The sequence below is a fragment of the Bubalus kerabau genome, chromosome 15, assembly GCF_029407905.1.
Source record: "Bubalus kerabau isolate K-KA32 ecotype Philippines breed swamp buffalo chromosome 15, PCC_UOA_SB_1v2, whole genome shotgun sequence".
NCBI lineage: Eukaryota > Metazoa > Chordata > Mammalia > Artiodactyla > Bovidae > Bubalus > Bubalus kerabau.
The window spans coordinates 6,147,153-6,165,363 of NC_073638.1; the positions used below are offsets into that span (position 1 = coordinate 6,147,153).

The window sequence follows — 18,211 nt, forward strand, 5'->3', positions numbered from 1 at the left end:
GCATACCCTAGAGCCTGTGCTCCGCAACAAGAGAAGCCACCGCGATGAAAAGCCTGCGCACCGCAGCCAGAGAGTAGCCCCCACTGGCTGCAGCCGGAGAAAACCCTGCGCAGCAACGAAGACCCAGCACAGCCAAAAATGAATGCACAAATAAAGGCTTTAAAATGAGAAAGAAAAAAAAAAACAAGTAGCAATTTGATTCTGGCAAAGAAAATATGTCTTCTCACCGGTTAAATTTATACAGTAGACAAGTGGGAAAAAAAATCCTTTGAAAGACAAATCCGTTGTGTGCTTCCTTCCAATAAGGGCATAATACTTCCTCGTTGTCGTTAATGAAAGATAACACACGCTTTTCAAAGCCCCGTAAGACATTCCAAACAAAGAAAACACTCAAATGAGTCACCTGTTTCCACATTCAAGGTTAAGAAGCCATATAAATTCCTCCAGCCTCCGGCACAGAACACCAGATGCCCCGTAAGTGCGAGGAGGCAGCTATGCGGCTGGCGCTGCTATGCGCCGCGTGCCTGCTGCCCGGCAGCCCGGCCCTGCCACTCGGCCCGGGCCCGGGAGGCGAGGGCGACCCGCGCTGGCAGCTGGCTCAGGTACGTCTCTGGCCCTCTCTCCCGGGCCGCCACGGACTTTCCAGACAAACTGTGCTTTGTCACTTTAATAACTTTCCCTATTATAAAGGCAATATATGCTTTAATCAAGTAGCGATTAAGTGCAGGCTCTGAAGCCTGCCCAAAGGGGATTCAAGTTCCACCTCCTCCACTCGACTGCATGGATGGACAGAGGCGTGTTATTAACCTTTGAGCTTCAGTTTTCTAGCTGAAGATACAATGATATCAATCAAATGGGGGTGTTGTGAAGCAATATCCCTGAGACATACTATAGAAATTGAAGCTTTCACGACCACTACAGTGTATTGTAACTCAAGATATGCTCATAAAGAGCAAAGCGATGCTTCTTAAGATGAGGACCCTAGTGATGGAGAGACTTGAGAACAGAAAATGAGGGTAGATGTTGCAGCTCTCCTGCTGATAAACCGATGATGATGGGTGAGGCATGAACTTCTGACTTGGTTTTCTCATATATCCAGTGGAGACAGTAATACTGTGTTTCATACCTGGAGGAGTCTAGCAAATAAATGAAGTGGTAACAATACCAGCTATCGTGTATGTAACAACTTCAGATTATGAAATACATCGTAAACGTGGTGTCATTGAATCCTCAGCTCTATCCTGGGAAAAAGAAGAAACCAAAGTAAAGTTGATTCACATCCCACATACTTGCTAACTGTAGAGACAAGAGTCAAGAACAAGTTCTGATTCAAAAGTCATGTACTTTCCAATATATTACTTAATAATTATCCTAATGTGAGTGAGGGACAGAAAGTGTTAGTGGTTCAGTCGAGTCCAAGTCTTTTTCGACCCCATGGACTGCAGCCCACAGGGCTCCTCTGCCCATGGGATTCTCCAGGCAAGAATACTGGAGTGGGTGGCCATTCCCTTCTCCATGGGATCTTCCTGACCCAAGGATCAAACCTAAGCCTCCTTGGGTTCTGCTTCAGATTCTTTACAGGCTGAGCCACCAGAGAAGCCCAAAGTGTACGTAATTATTACTTGGTAAAAGAATTGTTTATAAATTTAAGCTTTAAGCATAAGAAAAGTTGAGTTTTATCTCACACTAACTTTGACTTTTTTGAAAGTCCCTGTAATGTGTTGGATTGAACCATATGAAATTACTGATATTTGACCATTTTTAAAAAGTATTTATTTTATTTTTGGCTGTGCTGGGTCTTCGTTGCTCTGTGCGGGCTTCCTCCAGTTGCAATGCATAGCCTTGTCATCATGGTGCCATCTCTTGTGAGGACGATAGGCTCAGTATCTGTGGCACACAGGCTTAGTTGCACCCCGGCATGTGGAATCCTCCCAGAGCAGGGGTCAAACCCATGTCCGCTGCATTGGCAGGCAGAGTTTTAACAACTGAACCATCAGGGAGGTCCTATTTGACTATTTTCTTTTGATCTGAAAAAGGTCCATTTCATATGGTTCCACCTTCTGGATTCTCCAGAGGGAGTCCACTTGCAGGAGTGTTGAGCCCCTCCACCCAGGGTGCAGATTGCCAGTAAACTAGAGGGAGGTTCTCTAGTTTTAAAGGAAGGTAGGAAAAGTCATCTCAAGGATACCGAGAGATTTCTTCCAGAGGGTGTCTTTGCAAAGCTGATAGCTCTGGAAGGGAGAAAATGAGCTATTTGTTTTTAAATCAGGGATTAACTCCCAACTGTCATGGATGAACAGTGAGTACTTGTATTGAATGAAACACAGTCCTTGGGAACAGGAAGAGAGAGCACCTTACTGCTAAGGGTACTTATGTGAAGTTCATAAACCTAACTCATTTTGATGGCACTATCACACATTAACATGATGCTGTAGGTTTTTCTGAGGAAATGGGCTTTGGAATCAGAATTGGAGTTCAAATACCCGTTCCTTTTGTTACTCCTGGGGTGACTTCATGCAAGTTATTTCCCTTCTCTGAGCCATGATTCTTCAAATGTGAAATAGGAGAGTATTGCCATACCCAAGTTCCAGGGTGGTTATGAGGTTTAAATAAGATAAGCATATAAAGCTCTTGGTATAGTCCCTGCCACTAGTAAGTACTTCATCAAGGTTCTTGGGAGGCTGCTGCTGTTGTTATTTTCATTCACTCTATTTTTTCCTATTTAGGAAAAAATAAATATCCTCACACCCATTCACTGGGGTCCTTTAAGAAATTCCCAGGGACCTAACTGCACATGGAACACACCTAAGAGACCTGCTTTACCTTACAGCTTCACAAAAAGTGTTTTACAAAGAATTTAGCTATGGAAAGAGCTCTGGCCTGGCAAGCAGTCAAGAAACTCAGGACCAGTTTGCCTACTAACATAATACGTGACTGTGGAGCACACCATTTAGTTACTATGAGTTTTGATTTCTTCACCTAGAAAATACATATATTAAATGAAATAATATCCTAATTTCCTTTCCCAGGACTAAAATGTTAAAACCTTTAACCTCAGGGGAACTGACCTCCAGAGCATCTTAGAAAGGGCTGGGTGACTTTGGATCTACCCAAAGGGTCTCTGATGCCAAGGGCAGACCTCAGGTGCACACCTTGAGGGCAAACTGGGCACTCTTCCTGACTATTAAAAACAAGTCTATGTTTTAAAATTATACAATGGGATAACAGAAAAATAGAGGGACTCTTTTCTTTTGGCCATGAAATGAAATGGCAATGATTCATCATCAATATTAAATTTTCTTCTCATGAATGCACTTTTGTTTTACCTGGTTACTATGTAACTATTCTGCCTTCAAACTACTATTTGGGTCCATAGGAATCAGAGGCAAAGATGTGCAGACTTCTGAGATAAAAGAAGACAACAAACAAGAATTACAAATCAATTACTCTTTCCAACAGGACTATCTTAAGAGATTTTATTCATCTGACTCAAAAATTAAGAATGCCAATAGTTTAGAAGTCAGACTCAAGCGGATGGAAGGATTCTTTCACCTGCCTATAACTGGAATATTAAGCCCCCGTATTATAGAGATCATGGAGAAGCCCAGATGTGGAGTACCAGATGTTGCAGAATTTTCGCTATTCCCAAATCATCCAAAATGGACTTCTAAAGTAGTTACCTACAGGTCAGTTTTGCTTTGGCTCATTTTGGCAAAAGCAATATAGTCTTTTTCCTAAAAGGTCAAACATTGTTTTCTTGCTTGCTACCAGGATCATGTCATATACTTCAGACTTACCACATACCACAGTGAATCAATTAGTGGCCAAGGCCTTCAAAATATGGAGCGAAGCAATCCCACTGACGTTTAAGAGAGTTAGATGGGGAACTGCTGATATCATGATTGGCTTTGCAAGAAGAGGTAAGGAAGATTCCTTCAGGCTGATCCTGTGTGTTGTTTTGCTTGTTGTGTATATCCGTGCCCTCCTGTTTTCCAGATTTAAAATCTTTAATGAGATATAGATAGATGATAGACAGATACATCAATCTCTTTACAGATTAATGGGATACAGATATAAAGATATACATATATGTCAATGTTACTACATTTTTTTTCTAGTCCATTAATTTAGAGCCACTTTTTATAGCAGAAGATGGCAAACTATGGTCCATGTGCCAAATCCGTAAATAAATATTTATTAGAACATAGCCATTCGGTTCAGTTCAGTCACTCAGCCATGTCTGACTCTACGACCCCATGGACTGCAGCACGCCAGGCCTCCCTGTCCATCACCAACTCCCAGAGCTTACTCAGACTTATGTCCATTGAACCAGGGTCTCCTGCAATGCAGGCGCATTCTTTACCAACTGAGCTATGAGGGAAGCCCGAACACAGCCATGTTCTTTCATTTACCTATTGTCTGTGAGTGCTTCAGGCTACAATGACAGACTTTAGTAAATACAACAGAGATCACGAAGCCCACAAATCTGGTCCTTTGCAGAAAAAGTTTGCCAACCTCTATTTTATAACATGAATCATTTTATATATGTGTGTAAGTTATAAGCAAGGTCTTCCCAAGTAGCGCTAGTGGTAAAGACCTGCCTGCCAGTGCAGGAGACATATGAGACACGTGTTTGATCCCTAGCTTGGGAAGGTCCCCTGGAGGAGGGCATGGCAACCCACTCCAGTATCCTTGCCTGGAGAATCCCGTGGACAGAGAAGCCAGGCAGGCTACGGTCCATAGTGTCGCAGGGAGTCAGACACGACTGAAGCAACTTAGCACGCACGCACATATATAAGCAAAAGAAGAGGTTACAACTTCCAAAAGCCCTAAGTGGTCTCCAAGAATTGAACTGCCCCTGTGGCCTATTGCCAACACCTTTCATGTATTTAGTAAGAAAGCAGAAAATAGAAAATTTTATATTAAAGGGCTTAAGGAGATAAAACCCATATACATGCACTGCTATTAATTACTGGTGCTTCATGTTACAAATTTTAGAGGCAAATGTTGCTCTTTTGGTCTGCTTTAATATTATACTTCCTGGGTGCTGTGAATTTAGCTGAAATTTAAACTTAAACCACAATATTGACAAGAGTGAAGAAAACCTTATAGAAAGCACTGATCACGACCCTCCATGCTTTTTAAGAACCAGATAAATTGGATATGGCCAGATAACAGTTTGAAAATAAATTTCTCTGCATCACAAATAAAAGCACATCAAAATCCACTTTAAGACACCTTGAGCACAGTTCTTCAAGAAACTACTATATTCACAAAGAATAAGCTAGATTTTTAAGAAAACTTACATTAAATGATATTCAATTACCTGCTGAATGCAATATTCTCCACTCTGCAACCATGCGGCAAAGGAAAATGATCAAATTTAACGTTTAGATGGCACCATAAATTAGATGTGAATGTTTTTAAAGTCCTGCATCAGTAAGCTTTCAAAATGTGGAGGCTATCAGGGATGAGCAGCAGCTGTATGAAAGAAAAAGTTCCCGTGACAAATACCCGAACCACCCTGTCATGTAGCTGGCTGCTTGGACTGATCTTTTTCACCTCACTAATCATATAGACTAAAAGATGGAATGACTGGATATAGATTCAGTCTTTAAAGGCAATCTCCCTGCTTTCTTTCAGCTCACGGGGACCCGTATCCCTTTGATGGGCCAGGAGCCACACTGGCTCACGCCTTTGCACCTGGGCCAGGCCTGGGAGGAGATGCTCACTTCGATGAGGATGAACGCTGGACTGATGGTATCGGGATAGGTACAGCATCCTGTATCTCTTCTACTACGCATCCTTTTTAAAATCCTGAACTTTCTATATCTTAACTCTCTCTAACTTTGATAATTGCTTTGATTAATCATAGTTATCTAGTCTTGCTAACTGCCAACCTCTGTGCTTTAAATGTGCTCATAAAGTTCCACATATGGAAGATGGAGGCTTGGGCTACAGAGTCAAGCAACATTGGGTTCAATTTGCTCTACCTCTACCAATTAGTCACATTCTCTTTGGACAAGTTACTTAACTTCTCTTAGCCTCAGTTTCCTCATCTGTGAAATGGAACTGTAAGTAATTCCCACCTCACAGGATTGTTGTTTGAATTAAATGAGATAATGCTTATGTAATGCTTAGCATAGTGCTTGGAATATATTAATATTTCAATAAATTATAACTCTTTTGTATATATCCCCCAAATGTTTTTTAATTAAAGGAGAAAAAGGGGCCGCTGCCGCCGCCACTAAATCACTCAGTTGTGTCCGACTCTGTGCGACCCCATAGACAGCAGCCCACCAGGCTCTGCTGTCCCTGGGATTCTCCAGGCAAGAACACTGGAGTGGGTTGCCATTTCCTTCTCCAATGCATGAAAGAGAAAAGTGAAAGTGAAGTCGCTCAGTCGTTTCCGACTCTTAGCGACCCCATGGACTGCAGCCCACCAGCCTCCTCCATCCATGGGATTTTCCAGGCAAAAGGACTGGAGTGGGGTGCCATTGCCTTCTCTGGAAAAAGGGGCAGAGACTATGATATTTGGAGAATTATATATAATTCTACTATTATTTGGGCTTCCTAGTTTCCTCTAGTCATAAATAATCCACGTGCCAATGCAGGAGACATAGAGATGTGGGTTCAATCCCTGGGACAGGAAGATCCCCTGAAGGAGGGCATGGCAACCCATTCCAGTATTCTTGCCTGGAGAATCCCATGGACAGAGGATCCTGGTGGGCTACAGTCCACAGCTTTGCTGAAGCAACAGCACTCACACACTAATATTAGCCATTATTGGTCAGAATATATATATAATATATATATATATATAATATAACCCAGCCCATTGTGGTCATCATTTTACAAAGTGGAAGATTATAGACAAAACAGAAAACTAATGAAGAGAAGCTCTAGATAAATAATCCTAATTGAAAACAATGCTTTTAAAAAATTGGCCACTACCTGGCCCTGAAAGTGAAATGAATACCTGTGTTTGGCAGTGGGAATTCACCACCATAGTGATGCCTTGCTGTGAAAATCTAACCTATGTAAAACTATGACACTGCTTCCATCTCACATCTTGCGTGTGTTTTTCATTCTTCCGTCTTCCCACTCAAAGTAAACTAAAGACACCTTCCTTCAATCTAATGCACCATGATTGGAACTCTGGCCCCTCAAACTCACACACTCGCAACTTCCTTCTTATTTGCAAAGCCTATCTATGAGTCTGAGGGAGAGAGAACATATATTTAACACACTTGAACTAATCAAAAGCAAATTGCAGCCTTGCCTGGAGGTCCTGCCCTGCAGTCATGCTTTCTCGAAACCAACTTTCTCTCTCCTGCTATTCAGAGCCACTGTCATTGGGCTTCCCTGGTGGCTCAGAGGTTAAAGCGTCTGCCTGCAATGCGGGAGACCTGGGTTCAATCCCTTGGTCGGGAAGATCCCCTGGAGAAGGAAGTGGCAACCCACTCCAGTATTCTTGCCTGGAGAATCCCATGGATGGAGGAGCCTGGTGGGCTACAGTCCACGGGGTCGCAAAGAGTCAGACATGACTGAGAGACTTCACTTTCACTTTCATCATTTATTGAATATTCATCATTTTTCAGATATTGGGAAATTCAAGTTATTATGACAAATCTATAAGGTAGGAATTATTGTCTCCATTTAACAGATGAGGAACTGAGCCTCAGCAATACCCATTAATTTGTCCAGAGTTGTCCAGCTAGTAAGTAGCTGAGCCAGGTTTCAAACTCAGGTCTTTATAATAATCCTTTGCTTTCTGCTTCTGAACACTGCTGAGTGATTACATAAGAAGCAAATAGGCAGAAAAAAACTTATATTTTCTTAAAACCAGAAGTGGTGATAAGATTAAAGTACTACTTTTCTGATTCCTCTTTTAAACCTACCCCCTCATGAAGGCCTGGAAACAAATAATAAAACTATGGAGGATTTAAAGAGTTAGGTATCTTATAGTTACTTTGATTTTGATTATCTGTTTTGATTTTATTATGCATATAGTTATTTTTACAGTCACTGTATGTCTTTCTTTGGTCTCAGGAGTTAACTTCCTGTATGTTGCAACACACGAGCTTGGCCATTCCTTAGGTCTGAGTCATTCGTCTGATCCTAATGCTGTGATGTATCCAACCTACAGCAAAGAAGATTCCAAGAATTTCAAACTTTCACAGGATGATATCAACGGAATTCAGCTATTATACGGTAATACTTCCATATTTCCATAAGGAGGCATTGTGTCCTTATGGTAGGCCTGAATGAGAAAGGCTGGGAAATAGGTATTTACTTTGAAAAACACACTGGAACATATATCTCTAAAAGCCTATTGAGGGGAGAAATTTGACATTAGATACTTGAAATCTAATCAAACTATCTTATACTATGAGAATATTTATACTATGATTTTAAGTTTTCAGTAATATAATATCATTTGATGAAATCATGAAAATGAAACTTCAAGGGGTATTTCTTTAAGCTGCAACTCGCTCTTACTTCTTGCTCGATTCAAGCACTTTAGGAGTCTCCCCCACAGGGATGGACTGAGGAATAAAACACCTTTCCCTGTAGCTTTCCACTCCCAAGGATTTGGCCCTAGAGGAGGAAAAGTGACCTAATTTTTCCTGCCTGCATGTGTACATAGGGAAAGGGGTTAACCATAAACAGTGACTTCTTATAATTGTTAGTCATGATTGTATGAATATCCCATGTCCCAATCTACATGGGATTTTTTTTTGTTTTAATCAAGTTCCAAACTCAGTTTTAAAAAAATTAACTGATTCATATTTGCTTGATCAAGTCAGAAAGAGTATTGTGAGAAAGAAATCAAAGGACAAGGATAAAAAGCTATGTCTCCAGACAAATGAAAGATTTAATTATATAGGTATTAAATGTAAAGAGTTTATTAATCCTTATAGAAAATATAATAGTAATAGAGCAGAAAATATAATAGTAGGAATCAAAGAAGATAAATAAATCATCCAAAGACAAATTCTGGGTTCTTGAACAAAGATTCCAAGCCAGGGCTGCATGACTTCACACTTTCTACTACACAATTCAGCTGATCACTACTTAGTATGCTCTTAAAAGCAATTTGGAAAAGAGAATATATACAGAATGATATCTTTAAGTAAACAGATACAATTAAACTTTTCTGGAAAAAATGTCAGGATGATAAGAATACACTGCAAAAAGATCACCTTAGAGTCTTTGAATGTTCAGAAAAGCAATGAAAGTGCTTCCACATAATAAATAATGTAATGTCCTCAGAGGGAAATTACTCCTGTAAGATAACAGATTGAAGCTGTAATTTACTATTAATCAGCTTTTCTCAAATTGTGTTCCCAGAACACTTGGCCGACCAGACAATTCCCGCCCCTACCCAGCCCCCACCAAAAAAAAAAAGATGCTTTGGAGAAACAAATTCAAAAACCACTACCTACTGTATTTGAGGTACACGGGATGTTACAGAGAACCTAACAAACTCTCATTTAATTCAGCGCTTCCTAAATTACAACCTTCTGTGTGGAACACCCATTGAGCCCTCTCAGAATAACATTTCAAAGAAGACAGTTTGGAAAATATCATGTATTGTACCTCAAAGTTCTTATTTAAGGAGATGCTGCTGTCAAAAAAGCTCACGAAACACTGACAACTGTTGGCAGTTATCACCAACAAAGTAGAAAATATTATTAGTACCTCCCCTTATATAAAACCATGGAACTCATGGATTAGTGCTTTAAATCCTATGTTTTAGAGAGTGAGGTGCCTCCAGTCAAAGTTGGAAAGAGGTAGTTTCTGGATAAATTGAAGCAAGACTTAATTATATAGGTATTAAATGTAAGGTGTTTATTAACCCAAGAAGTGATATGGGCAGAATATATAAATTCAAAAGACTGTGATTAAACTCAAAAATGTAGAATTCCCAATATTCTTTTCAGGATTATAAAAATAATAGCTAAAATGCATCAAGTTTATATAGCGTACCAAGCATTTCACATGCCTTAGCTTGTTTATTCCAACAATCCAGTAAATTATTAGTGCCCTTGTTCTATAGATTGGTAATCTAATACAAAGAGAGGCTGTTAATAAGGAGTATCTTACCCAAGATCATGCAGCTGGTAAAATGGCAGAGACAGGATGCAAAAGTATCTGACCCCCAAGGCCTACACACTATTCAGTGCTGCCTTTTGAGCCTTTGGAGGTTCATCTTCAAAACTTGTCCCAGGCATAGAAAAGTGGGCTGGATGAATGAGTACCTACTGCAACACTTCTTGTGTTTTTTTAGCCTTAGGATTTGTGTGTGTGTGTGTGTTATACAATGCCAGAATGTTCTTATTTTTGTCTCTTAACAGGAAAGAGAAATGATTCAAGAAAAAAATAGAAACTTCAGCAAAACACACCTTCATTCATTGGGTTCTATGTAACCGTTCTCAACCAGAATTAATGAGCACTGTTCCTGCCTTCCATTCAACACTTGCTGCCTCCAACCTTGTATTGTGGTTGGTTTTTATGTTTCTCCATTTGCGGATAACCTTGTTTACGACATCAGTATGTCTTACTCATCTATGACTCTCCTCAAGCAAGATGCACTTGGTGGATGACAATAAATGTTAAACACAGATAAATACAATTTTTATTTCTTGGTAAAACTATTCTGGCTTCCCAGGTGGTGCGGTAGTAAAGAATCTGCTTGCCAATGCAGGAGACCCCAGAGACTCGGGTTCAATCCCTGGGCTAGGAAGATCCCCTGGAGTGGGAAACGGTAACCTGCTCCAGTATTCTTGCCTGGAAAATTCCATGGACAGAGGAGTCTGGCGGGCTACAGTCCATGGGGCTGCAAAGAGTCAGACATGACTGAAGTGACTGAATACAAAAATGATTTCTATTTGGGAGGACTGTGGCAAAAGAAGACATGCCGTACAATGAAATCAAAGGCTGAAACCAAAAACATAAGTAACCCCACCACATTATTTTGGGTGTTCAGTTGCCCCTACCTATTACCAGGTCAGGTATAGTATAATATAACCCAAGACAGTAGAGCCCAAAAGCACACTAAGTTCCCCTCACCCTTTGGGCCGAGCGCTCACTGTGAGTATTCTGGGTAGTCCAGTGCTTCCCACAAAACACATGTGAATTCCCAAGGATTTGCATTCTCATAGCCACTCCCAGCGGCAAGCTCCCCCCGGACCTGACCTCACTCCATCTCTCCCACCACAGCTGCCCTGGCCCCCCTCCTCTGCCCCACGGCAACACAGATATGGCTCACCCTCTTCTCTCTTCCTTTCTCCAAACCAGTCCTATAGACCTTGTGAGATCTGTATCAACTGTGCCGTTTTACACTGTACAAGGACGCTGATTGACCAAAACTCCATTTGGATGTTATCCTCATCCTTCACATCCTTGATGCATCCCAGCGTCAGGAATTTCCCACCGGCCAGCGGCCTCCGCAGGCCCCAACCTCCTCCCTCGTCTCTCCTGATCTTCAGATCTCTACACCCCAGTCCTTGTAGCTTCCCTCAGAAGCTCATCTCCTAAAGTCCAAGGAGCTCTCCCTTTCCAGGCGTAGAGACTCACTACCATGTTTCTGTGGGAAAAACACTCTCCATGTGGGGCTTAACCCTCAGCAGGACACAGAACCGGAAAAGGCTTTTCCATGTGAGCTGCTCCTTCATACTCCCTACACCCCTGCATGGTTTTCTCTGCAAATGGGGGGATGAATAATTGGAACTAACTTTCTTTCTGATACAAATTATGCCACACATAAGCGCCCTGAAAAGATCTGTTATTTCACCCAATATGTATCAGTAATTCAAAACTCAGAAATACTGCCAAAACCATTAGGAAACCATTCCAAGAATACAAAAAATGAGAGGGGGAATCCACTACCTAGGCAAAATATAAGGTATATATGAATAGGAGTTCAAAGATTTTTTTAGAAACATAATGGAACAGGTCTATGATAAAAATGTAGAATAAGTCATTAAAATTCCTCATTTTGTAGATGATAAAACAGATCAAGAGAAGTTAAGTGATTTCCATCAATTTCATAGTAAACAAATGTCTTGTATTTAAAGCATTTCTTGTTTTTTTGTTTGCCAGTTTGCATTTTGCTTTGGGCAGCAGAAGACAGTACTATCTTGCAGCTGAAATGCATGTTAATTGTTTTTACCTGCCCAGCATCCTTTCACCCTACTTTTGGGGACAGGGACCCTCTTTCTCCTTTGTAGACTGTCTTAGTGAGACATCACTAAGTATGCCACATACTGCCAGGGCTGAGAAGGCTTACAGGAACCAAGTTTGGCCTCTCGGACACTCACCTGTAAACACCAGAGGCTGATTTACCCTGGCAGTGGGTTTTGGAGACACTGCCTACTCAGCCCTACACTCAGATAAATCTCTGAAGCTGCCTTGGGTCCTGTCCTACAAACATCTCAGGTATAGGGCTTCTCTTTGAGGTTTTGCAGCTGACTACAGAGCTTTCCAATAAATTTTATCTTTTGCTTCTACTAACCAGAGTCAGTTTATGCCTGTTGTTTGCAAATCTCTGCCATGGTAGCTTGACTCCTATGGTGTATGACACAAGGGCTCTGTTGTGTATCTCACCAGTCTTAAACATGAAGTTAAGCACTAACTAAGCATAGAAGCTGAATTTTCTTGTTTCTATGCAAAATGCATAAGCTCACTTCTAACTAGAAATCCTGCCTAGAAAATAAGAACCCATGTTCCTTTTTTTTTTAATTGTGGTTAAGTACACATAAAATTTACCGTTTTAGCCATTTTTAAGTGTATAGTTCATATTAAGTATACCCATATTGTTCTGCAAGAGTAAATGTTCTTACCCTTAGCGCTATTAGCATGTTCAACTGAATAATTCTTCATGAGAGGCTGTTCTGGGCATTGGATGATGCTCAGCAGCATCCCATGGCCTCTCCCCACTCAGTTCAGTTCAATCACTCAGTCATGTCCGACTCTTTGCAATCTCATGGACTGCAGCACGCCAGGCCTGTCCATCACCAACTCCAGAGTTTACTCAAACTCATGTCCATTGAGTCGGTGATGCCATCCAACCATCTCATCCTCTGTTGCTCCCTTCTTCTCTCCACTAGATGCCAGTAAACCATCCTCAATCATGGCAACCAAAGATGTCTTAAGACTTTGCCAAATGACCTCTAAGGGGCAAAATAACCCTTAGTTGAGATCTGTGAAGCTAAAGAAAATAAATTCTTATTTTAATGAATTATACGCAATGTCCCTCTTTACCTTTTTTCATCCCTTTCATCTGCTAATCCTGGGCCATCCCATGGGAAAGGAGAACCAACAAAAGATTAATGTGGCTTTGTTTTTGAGACATTTATTTGACAAAGGGACTATCATATTTTAAGGAATAAAACCAACTGTATGTTAAAACCAAAATACTGCATACTTACAGAAGTTCACAAAACTTGTTTATATTTTATTGATTACTTTTATTATCTTTTCTATTTTTAAAGTCAAATTCCTGTTTAAAATAGAAGGCTGAGCACTGAAATTTATCTTTACTTTCCTCTGAGTTTCCATCTAATGGTAGTAAGGCAATAAAACAGAATAGAAGGAGATCTACCCATAGACAAGGAATTGCAATTTATGAAGGAAATTAAAGGAAATTAAATTTATGAAGACCTAATACAGCTGATGGGTGAAATATATCAGACTCAGTCTGGGATATGTGGAGAGGTCTCAAGTGGAAATGGGAGTCAACTATGGTTACAGGATGAAATGTAAATTTGATCAATCATGACAACATAAAAATGTAGGAAATTGGAGTACATTGCCAATTCCACATATTGTAAAACATAATATACGTGTTTACATATTAACATTGCTAAAAATAAGATGATATCTTGCAATCAGTTCAGTTCAGTTCAGTCGCTCAGTTGTGTCCGACTCTTTGCGACCCCATGAATTGCAGCACACCAGGCCTCCCTGTCCATCACCAACTCCTGGAGTTCACTCAGACTCACGTCCATCAAGTCGGTGATGCCATCCAGCCATCTCATCCTCTGTCATCCCCTCTTCCTCCTGCCCCCAATCCCTCCCAGCATCAGAGTCTTTTCCAATGAGTCAACTCTTCGCATGAGGCGGCCAAAGTACTGGAGTTTCAGCTTTAGCATCATTCCTTCCAAAGAAATCCCAGGGCTGATCTCCTTCAGAATGGACTGGTTGGATCTCCTTGCAGTCCAAGGGACTCGCAGGAGTCTTCTCCAACACCACAGTTCAAAAGCATCAATTCTTCCATGCTCAGCTTTCTTCACAGTCCAACTCTCACATCCATACATGACCACTTGAAAAACCATAGCCTGGACTAAATGGACCTTTGTTGGCAAAGTAATGTCTCTGCTTTTCAATATGCTATCTAGGTTGGTCATAACTTTTCTTCCAAGGAGTAAGCATCTTTTAATTTCATGGCTGCAGTCACCATCTGCAGTGATTTTGCAATAGGGGCTGGCAATTCTCCAGGAGATTTGGGTTTGCTTTTGCCTATCACATGGAGCCTATCACCCTGACATCTCTTTACACTGAATCATGTGCTTGGGGTTATTTTCACTGTACTATTCATGTGAATTCAGACAGCAATTCTGAGAGAGTACCAGGTTGCTAACATCGACAAAGCAAGAGAGTTCCAGAAAAACATCTACTTCTGTTTTATTAATTATGCCAAAGCCTTTGACTGTGTGGATCACAACAAACTGTGGAAAGTTCTTCGAGAGATGGGAATAACAGACCACCTGATCTGCCTCCTGAAAAATCTATATGCAGGTCAAGAAGCAACAGTTAGAACTGGACATGGAACAACAGACTGGTTCCAAATAGGAAAGGAGTTCGTCAAGGCTGTATATTGTCACCCTGCTTATTTAACTTCTATGAAGAGTACATCATGCAAAATGCTGGACTGGATGAACCACAAGCTGGAATCACAATTGCTGGGAGAAATATCGATAACCTCAGATATGCAGATGACACCACCCTTATGGCAGAAAGTGAAGAACTAAACAGCCTCTTGATGAAAGTGAAAGAGGAGAGTGAAAAAGTTGGCTTAAAGCTCAGCATTCAGAAAACTAAGGTCATGGCATCTGGTCCCATCATTCATGGCAAATAGATGAGGAAACAGTGGAAACAGTGACTGACTTTATTTTTTGGGCTCCAAAATCACTGCAGATGGTGACCGCAGCCATGAAATTAAAAGACACTTGCTCCTTGGAAGAAAAGTTATGGCCAACCTAGACAGCATATTCAAAAGCAGACACATTACTTTGCCAACAAAGGTTCGTCTAGTCAAAGCTATGGTTTTTCCACTAGTCATGTATGGATGTGAGAGTTGGACCGTAAAGAAAGCTGAGCATAGAAGAATTGATGCTTTTGAACTGTGGTGTTGTAGAAGACTCTTGAGTGTCCCTTGGACTGCAAGGAGATCCATCCAACCAGTCCATCCTAAAGGAAATCAGTCCTGAATGTTCATTGGAAGGACTGATGCTGAAGCTGAAACTGCAATACTTTGGCCACGTGATGCAACGGACTGACTCATTTGAAAAGACCCTGATGCTGGGAAAGATGGAAGGCGGGAAGAGAAGGAGATGACAGAGGATGACATGGTTGGATGGCTTCACCGACTCAATGGACATGAGTTTGAGTAAACTCCAGTTGGTGATGGACAGGGAAGCCTGGCGTGCTGCGGTTCATGGGGTTGCAGAGTCAGACACGACTGATGCACTGAACTGAACTGAACCAGGCTGGAGACCACAAGGTCAGGTAGGATGGTTTCTTCCTCTCAGCTCTATGATTGAGACAGCCATGTGCTCTTGCTGCATTTTTAGTGTGGCAGATTTACTTCTATTTAATTCTTTTACCAAAAGACCAGTCATTTGTTATCCCAGCCTTATGTTGGGGTCTTATGTTAGAATCTGCTTCTTGAACATCTTGAACACAGAGATGGTTCATCCTACAATAGATGACATTTTAATTAACTGAAATGTGGTCACTGGAGTACCAAGTTTAGATGTAGTACATGAAAAGAGACACAACTTTGTACAGTAATCTTCCCTTATTTTAAGTTTCAGTTTTCCAGAAGTATTGATTTCTTGTCAGTATTTTTAGGGATAAACACAAATAACACTCACCTTCAGACCCTGGCCAGCTGCCTGACAGTCCTTGCCCTCTGAGAATGTCACTGACCTGCGGCGGATCTAGGGTGCCAAGTGTTTCCTATCCCACCTCCTGCCGCAGTCGTCTGGAGCGAAGGCAGACACCCACCCTAGGCAAGGCCCTTGAGGTATCTTCTCCAGGGGGACTGTGATTCCATTCACTTATGTATTCAATAATATTTATTGAGTGTTTACTATGTTCCAGACACAATTTTAAACTTAAGGATATAATTTCAAACAAAGAAAGTCATTATGCACATAGATCCCACAAATTCACCATCAGCAGTAATGAACAGAGAGACTCAGAGACTAGAATTTCTGAGCTGATTCTTGTTCATGGTCAGATTCTTTAGGAATACTCCATAAATTTCTGTGGCTCAAGATCCTAGAAATTCTTAGTATTTTCCTTTCGTAAGGCCTGGTTGTTCAGTAGTTTTCTGGATTCTATGAGGCATTGTAATGTCCTTCCAATAAATCTCCTCTTCAACTAAGCTAATATCAGAATAAGTCCAAAAATTAAGAGAAATAGTATAACACAGGCATCTTCTTCCTCTCTTCATCAGCATTATCTACCATGGTTTGCCATGGAATCTTCCAGAAAAATGGAGTCCAACAAGAAAGAACAAAGATCACATCAAAAGTGGCTGAAGAGGGGCTTCCCTGGTGGCTCGGAGGTAAAGAATCCACCCGCCAAACACGGGTTCCCCTAACTGGGGGAAATTCACATACGCCACACACCAAAACTACTGAACCTGTGCTCTAGAGCCTGGAGGCTACTGCTGAGCCCACCCGCCACAACCACTGAAGCACGTGCTCCCTAAAGCCTGTGCTCTGCAGCAGGAGAAGACACGGCAATGAGAAGCCTGAGCCCCATAACTGGAAAGTAGCCCCAGTCTCCACAGCTAAAGGCAAGCCCCCGTGGCAATGAAGACCCAGCACAGCCAAAATAAATTAATAAATAAAATCATTTTTTTAAGTGACTGAAGAGGTATAGACTGTGTAAGCCCCGTGCGAAGCTAACCAGGGCTGCCCTTTGTTGTCAGTCCATTGCTGTTAATGTAAAAACAATGATATGTAATAAAAAGAGTATTAACCATGTCTGAGGTTCTGTTTGGGTTCTAGCTGTGCTCTGACAGACAGTAAGGAAAGCTTGGGCTTCCTTACTTCTCTTGGCTTTGGACTATCCTTTGAGTTGTCTCACTTCATAAAACAGGACTTAGAGATCTAGAATTCAGTGATCAACTAAGGATTCACTCTTGACTAAATTTGCCTGTCAGTTTGATTAGGAAAAAACAAGGAGATGAAGGCAGATGTTTGCCATCAGAATCACTCCCTGAGGCTCTACAAGGAAAATAGTCCCAGCTTACAGCACTTAAGCAGATACAAAAAAATATGCATGTAGGCATTTCCTTTTCTTCACCTGGCAACTCCTGCAATTCTTCACACCTCGGCCCTGACATTTCTACACCCTCCACTTCACCCCTGCATCTGCTTAGGCGTTCCCCTTAAGTCCTTCCACGGTACCAAACATGTACCCCTCATGGTCATCTTTTGTCTCACTGACTTCCAATCTTCTGATGAATACACAGTCTCCACTAGATTGTCAGTTCCTTTATGAAGCTGAATGTGTTTTGTGCAAAGGAAAATTATTCCTAAAGCAAAATGAAAGGCTCACTCACAGAAACCTCTCGTTTAGGTTGTGTCCAAATTAAGAAATCATTCAAAGACTTCTAAAAGACATAAGATCAAGTTATACATTAAAATGTAACTGTGGCGGATTCATTTTGATATTTGGCAAAACTAATACAATTATGTAAAGTTTAAAAATAAAATAAAAAAAATACAAAAAAAAATGTAACTGGATTGATATCCTAGAAATAAAGAAAAAAACAGAACTTAGAAATTAAAAACAAAAAAACAAACACAGAGGAAGTTTCTGAGAAGATGGTGGAATAGGAAACATCAGAAATGTATCTCCCCTCCTAGACAAAAATTGCACTGACCAGGTCTAAGGCAACTTGTTT

The 18,211-nt window shown here is 41.0% G+C and overlaps 1 protein-coding gene across 1 annotated transcript; it reads left to right on the top strand.

The window, feature by feature from the left end:
• The first annotated feature begins 468 nt into the window (after positions 1-468).
• MMP7 (matrix metallopeptidase 7) lies at positions 469-10,619 on the top strand. The gene is made up of 6 exons (XM_055547686.1): positions 469-602; positions 3,460-3,686; positions 3,772-3,920; positions 5,644-5,772; positions 8,053-8,214; positions 10,362-10,619. The coding sequence occupies exons 1-6, from the start codon at positions 495-497 to the stop codon at positions 10,388-10,390; spliced, it is 804 nt and encodes a 267-aa protein (XP_055403661.1). The 5' UTR covers positions 469-494; the 3' UTR covers positions 10,391-10,619.
• The last annotated feature ends 7,592 nt before the right edge of the window (positions 10,620-18,211 follow it).

What these genes read in the sequence shown, in the direction of transcription:
- MMP7 (XM_055547686.1), top strand. Translation starts at nt 495, where the DNA reads ATGCGGCTGGCGCTGCTATGCGCCGCGTGCCTGCTGCCCGGCAGCCCG. An exon ending in TCTAAAGTAGTTACCTACAG is followed by an intron (nt 3,687 to 3,771) that starts GTCAGTTTTGCT and finishes GCTTGCTACCAG; the next exon opens with GATCATGTCATATACTTCAG. An exon ending in GATTGGCTTTGCAAGAAGAG is followed by an intron (nt 3,921 to 5,643) that starts GTAAGGAAGATT and finishes GCTTTCTTTCAG; the next exon opens with CTCACGGGGACCCGTATCCC.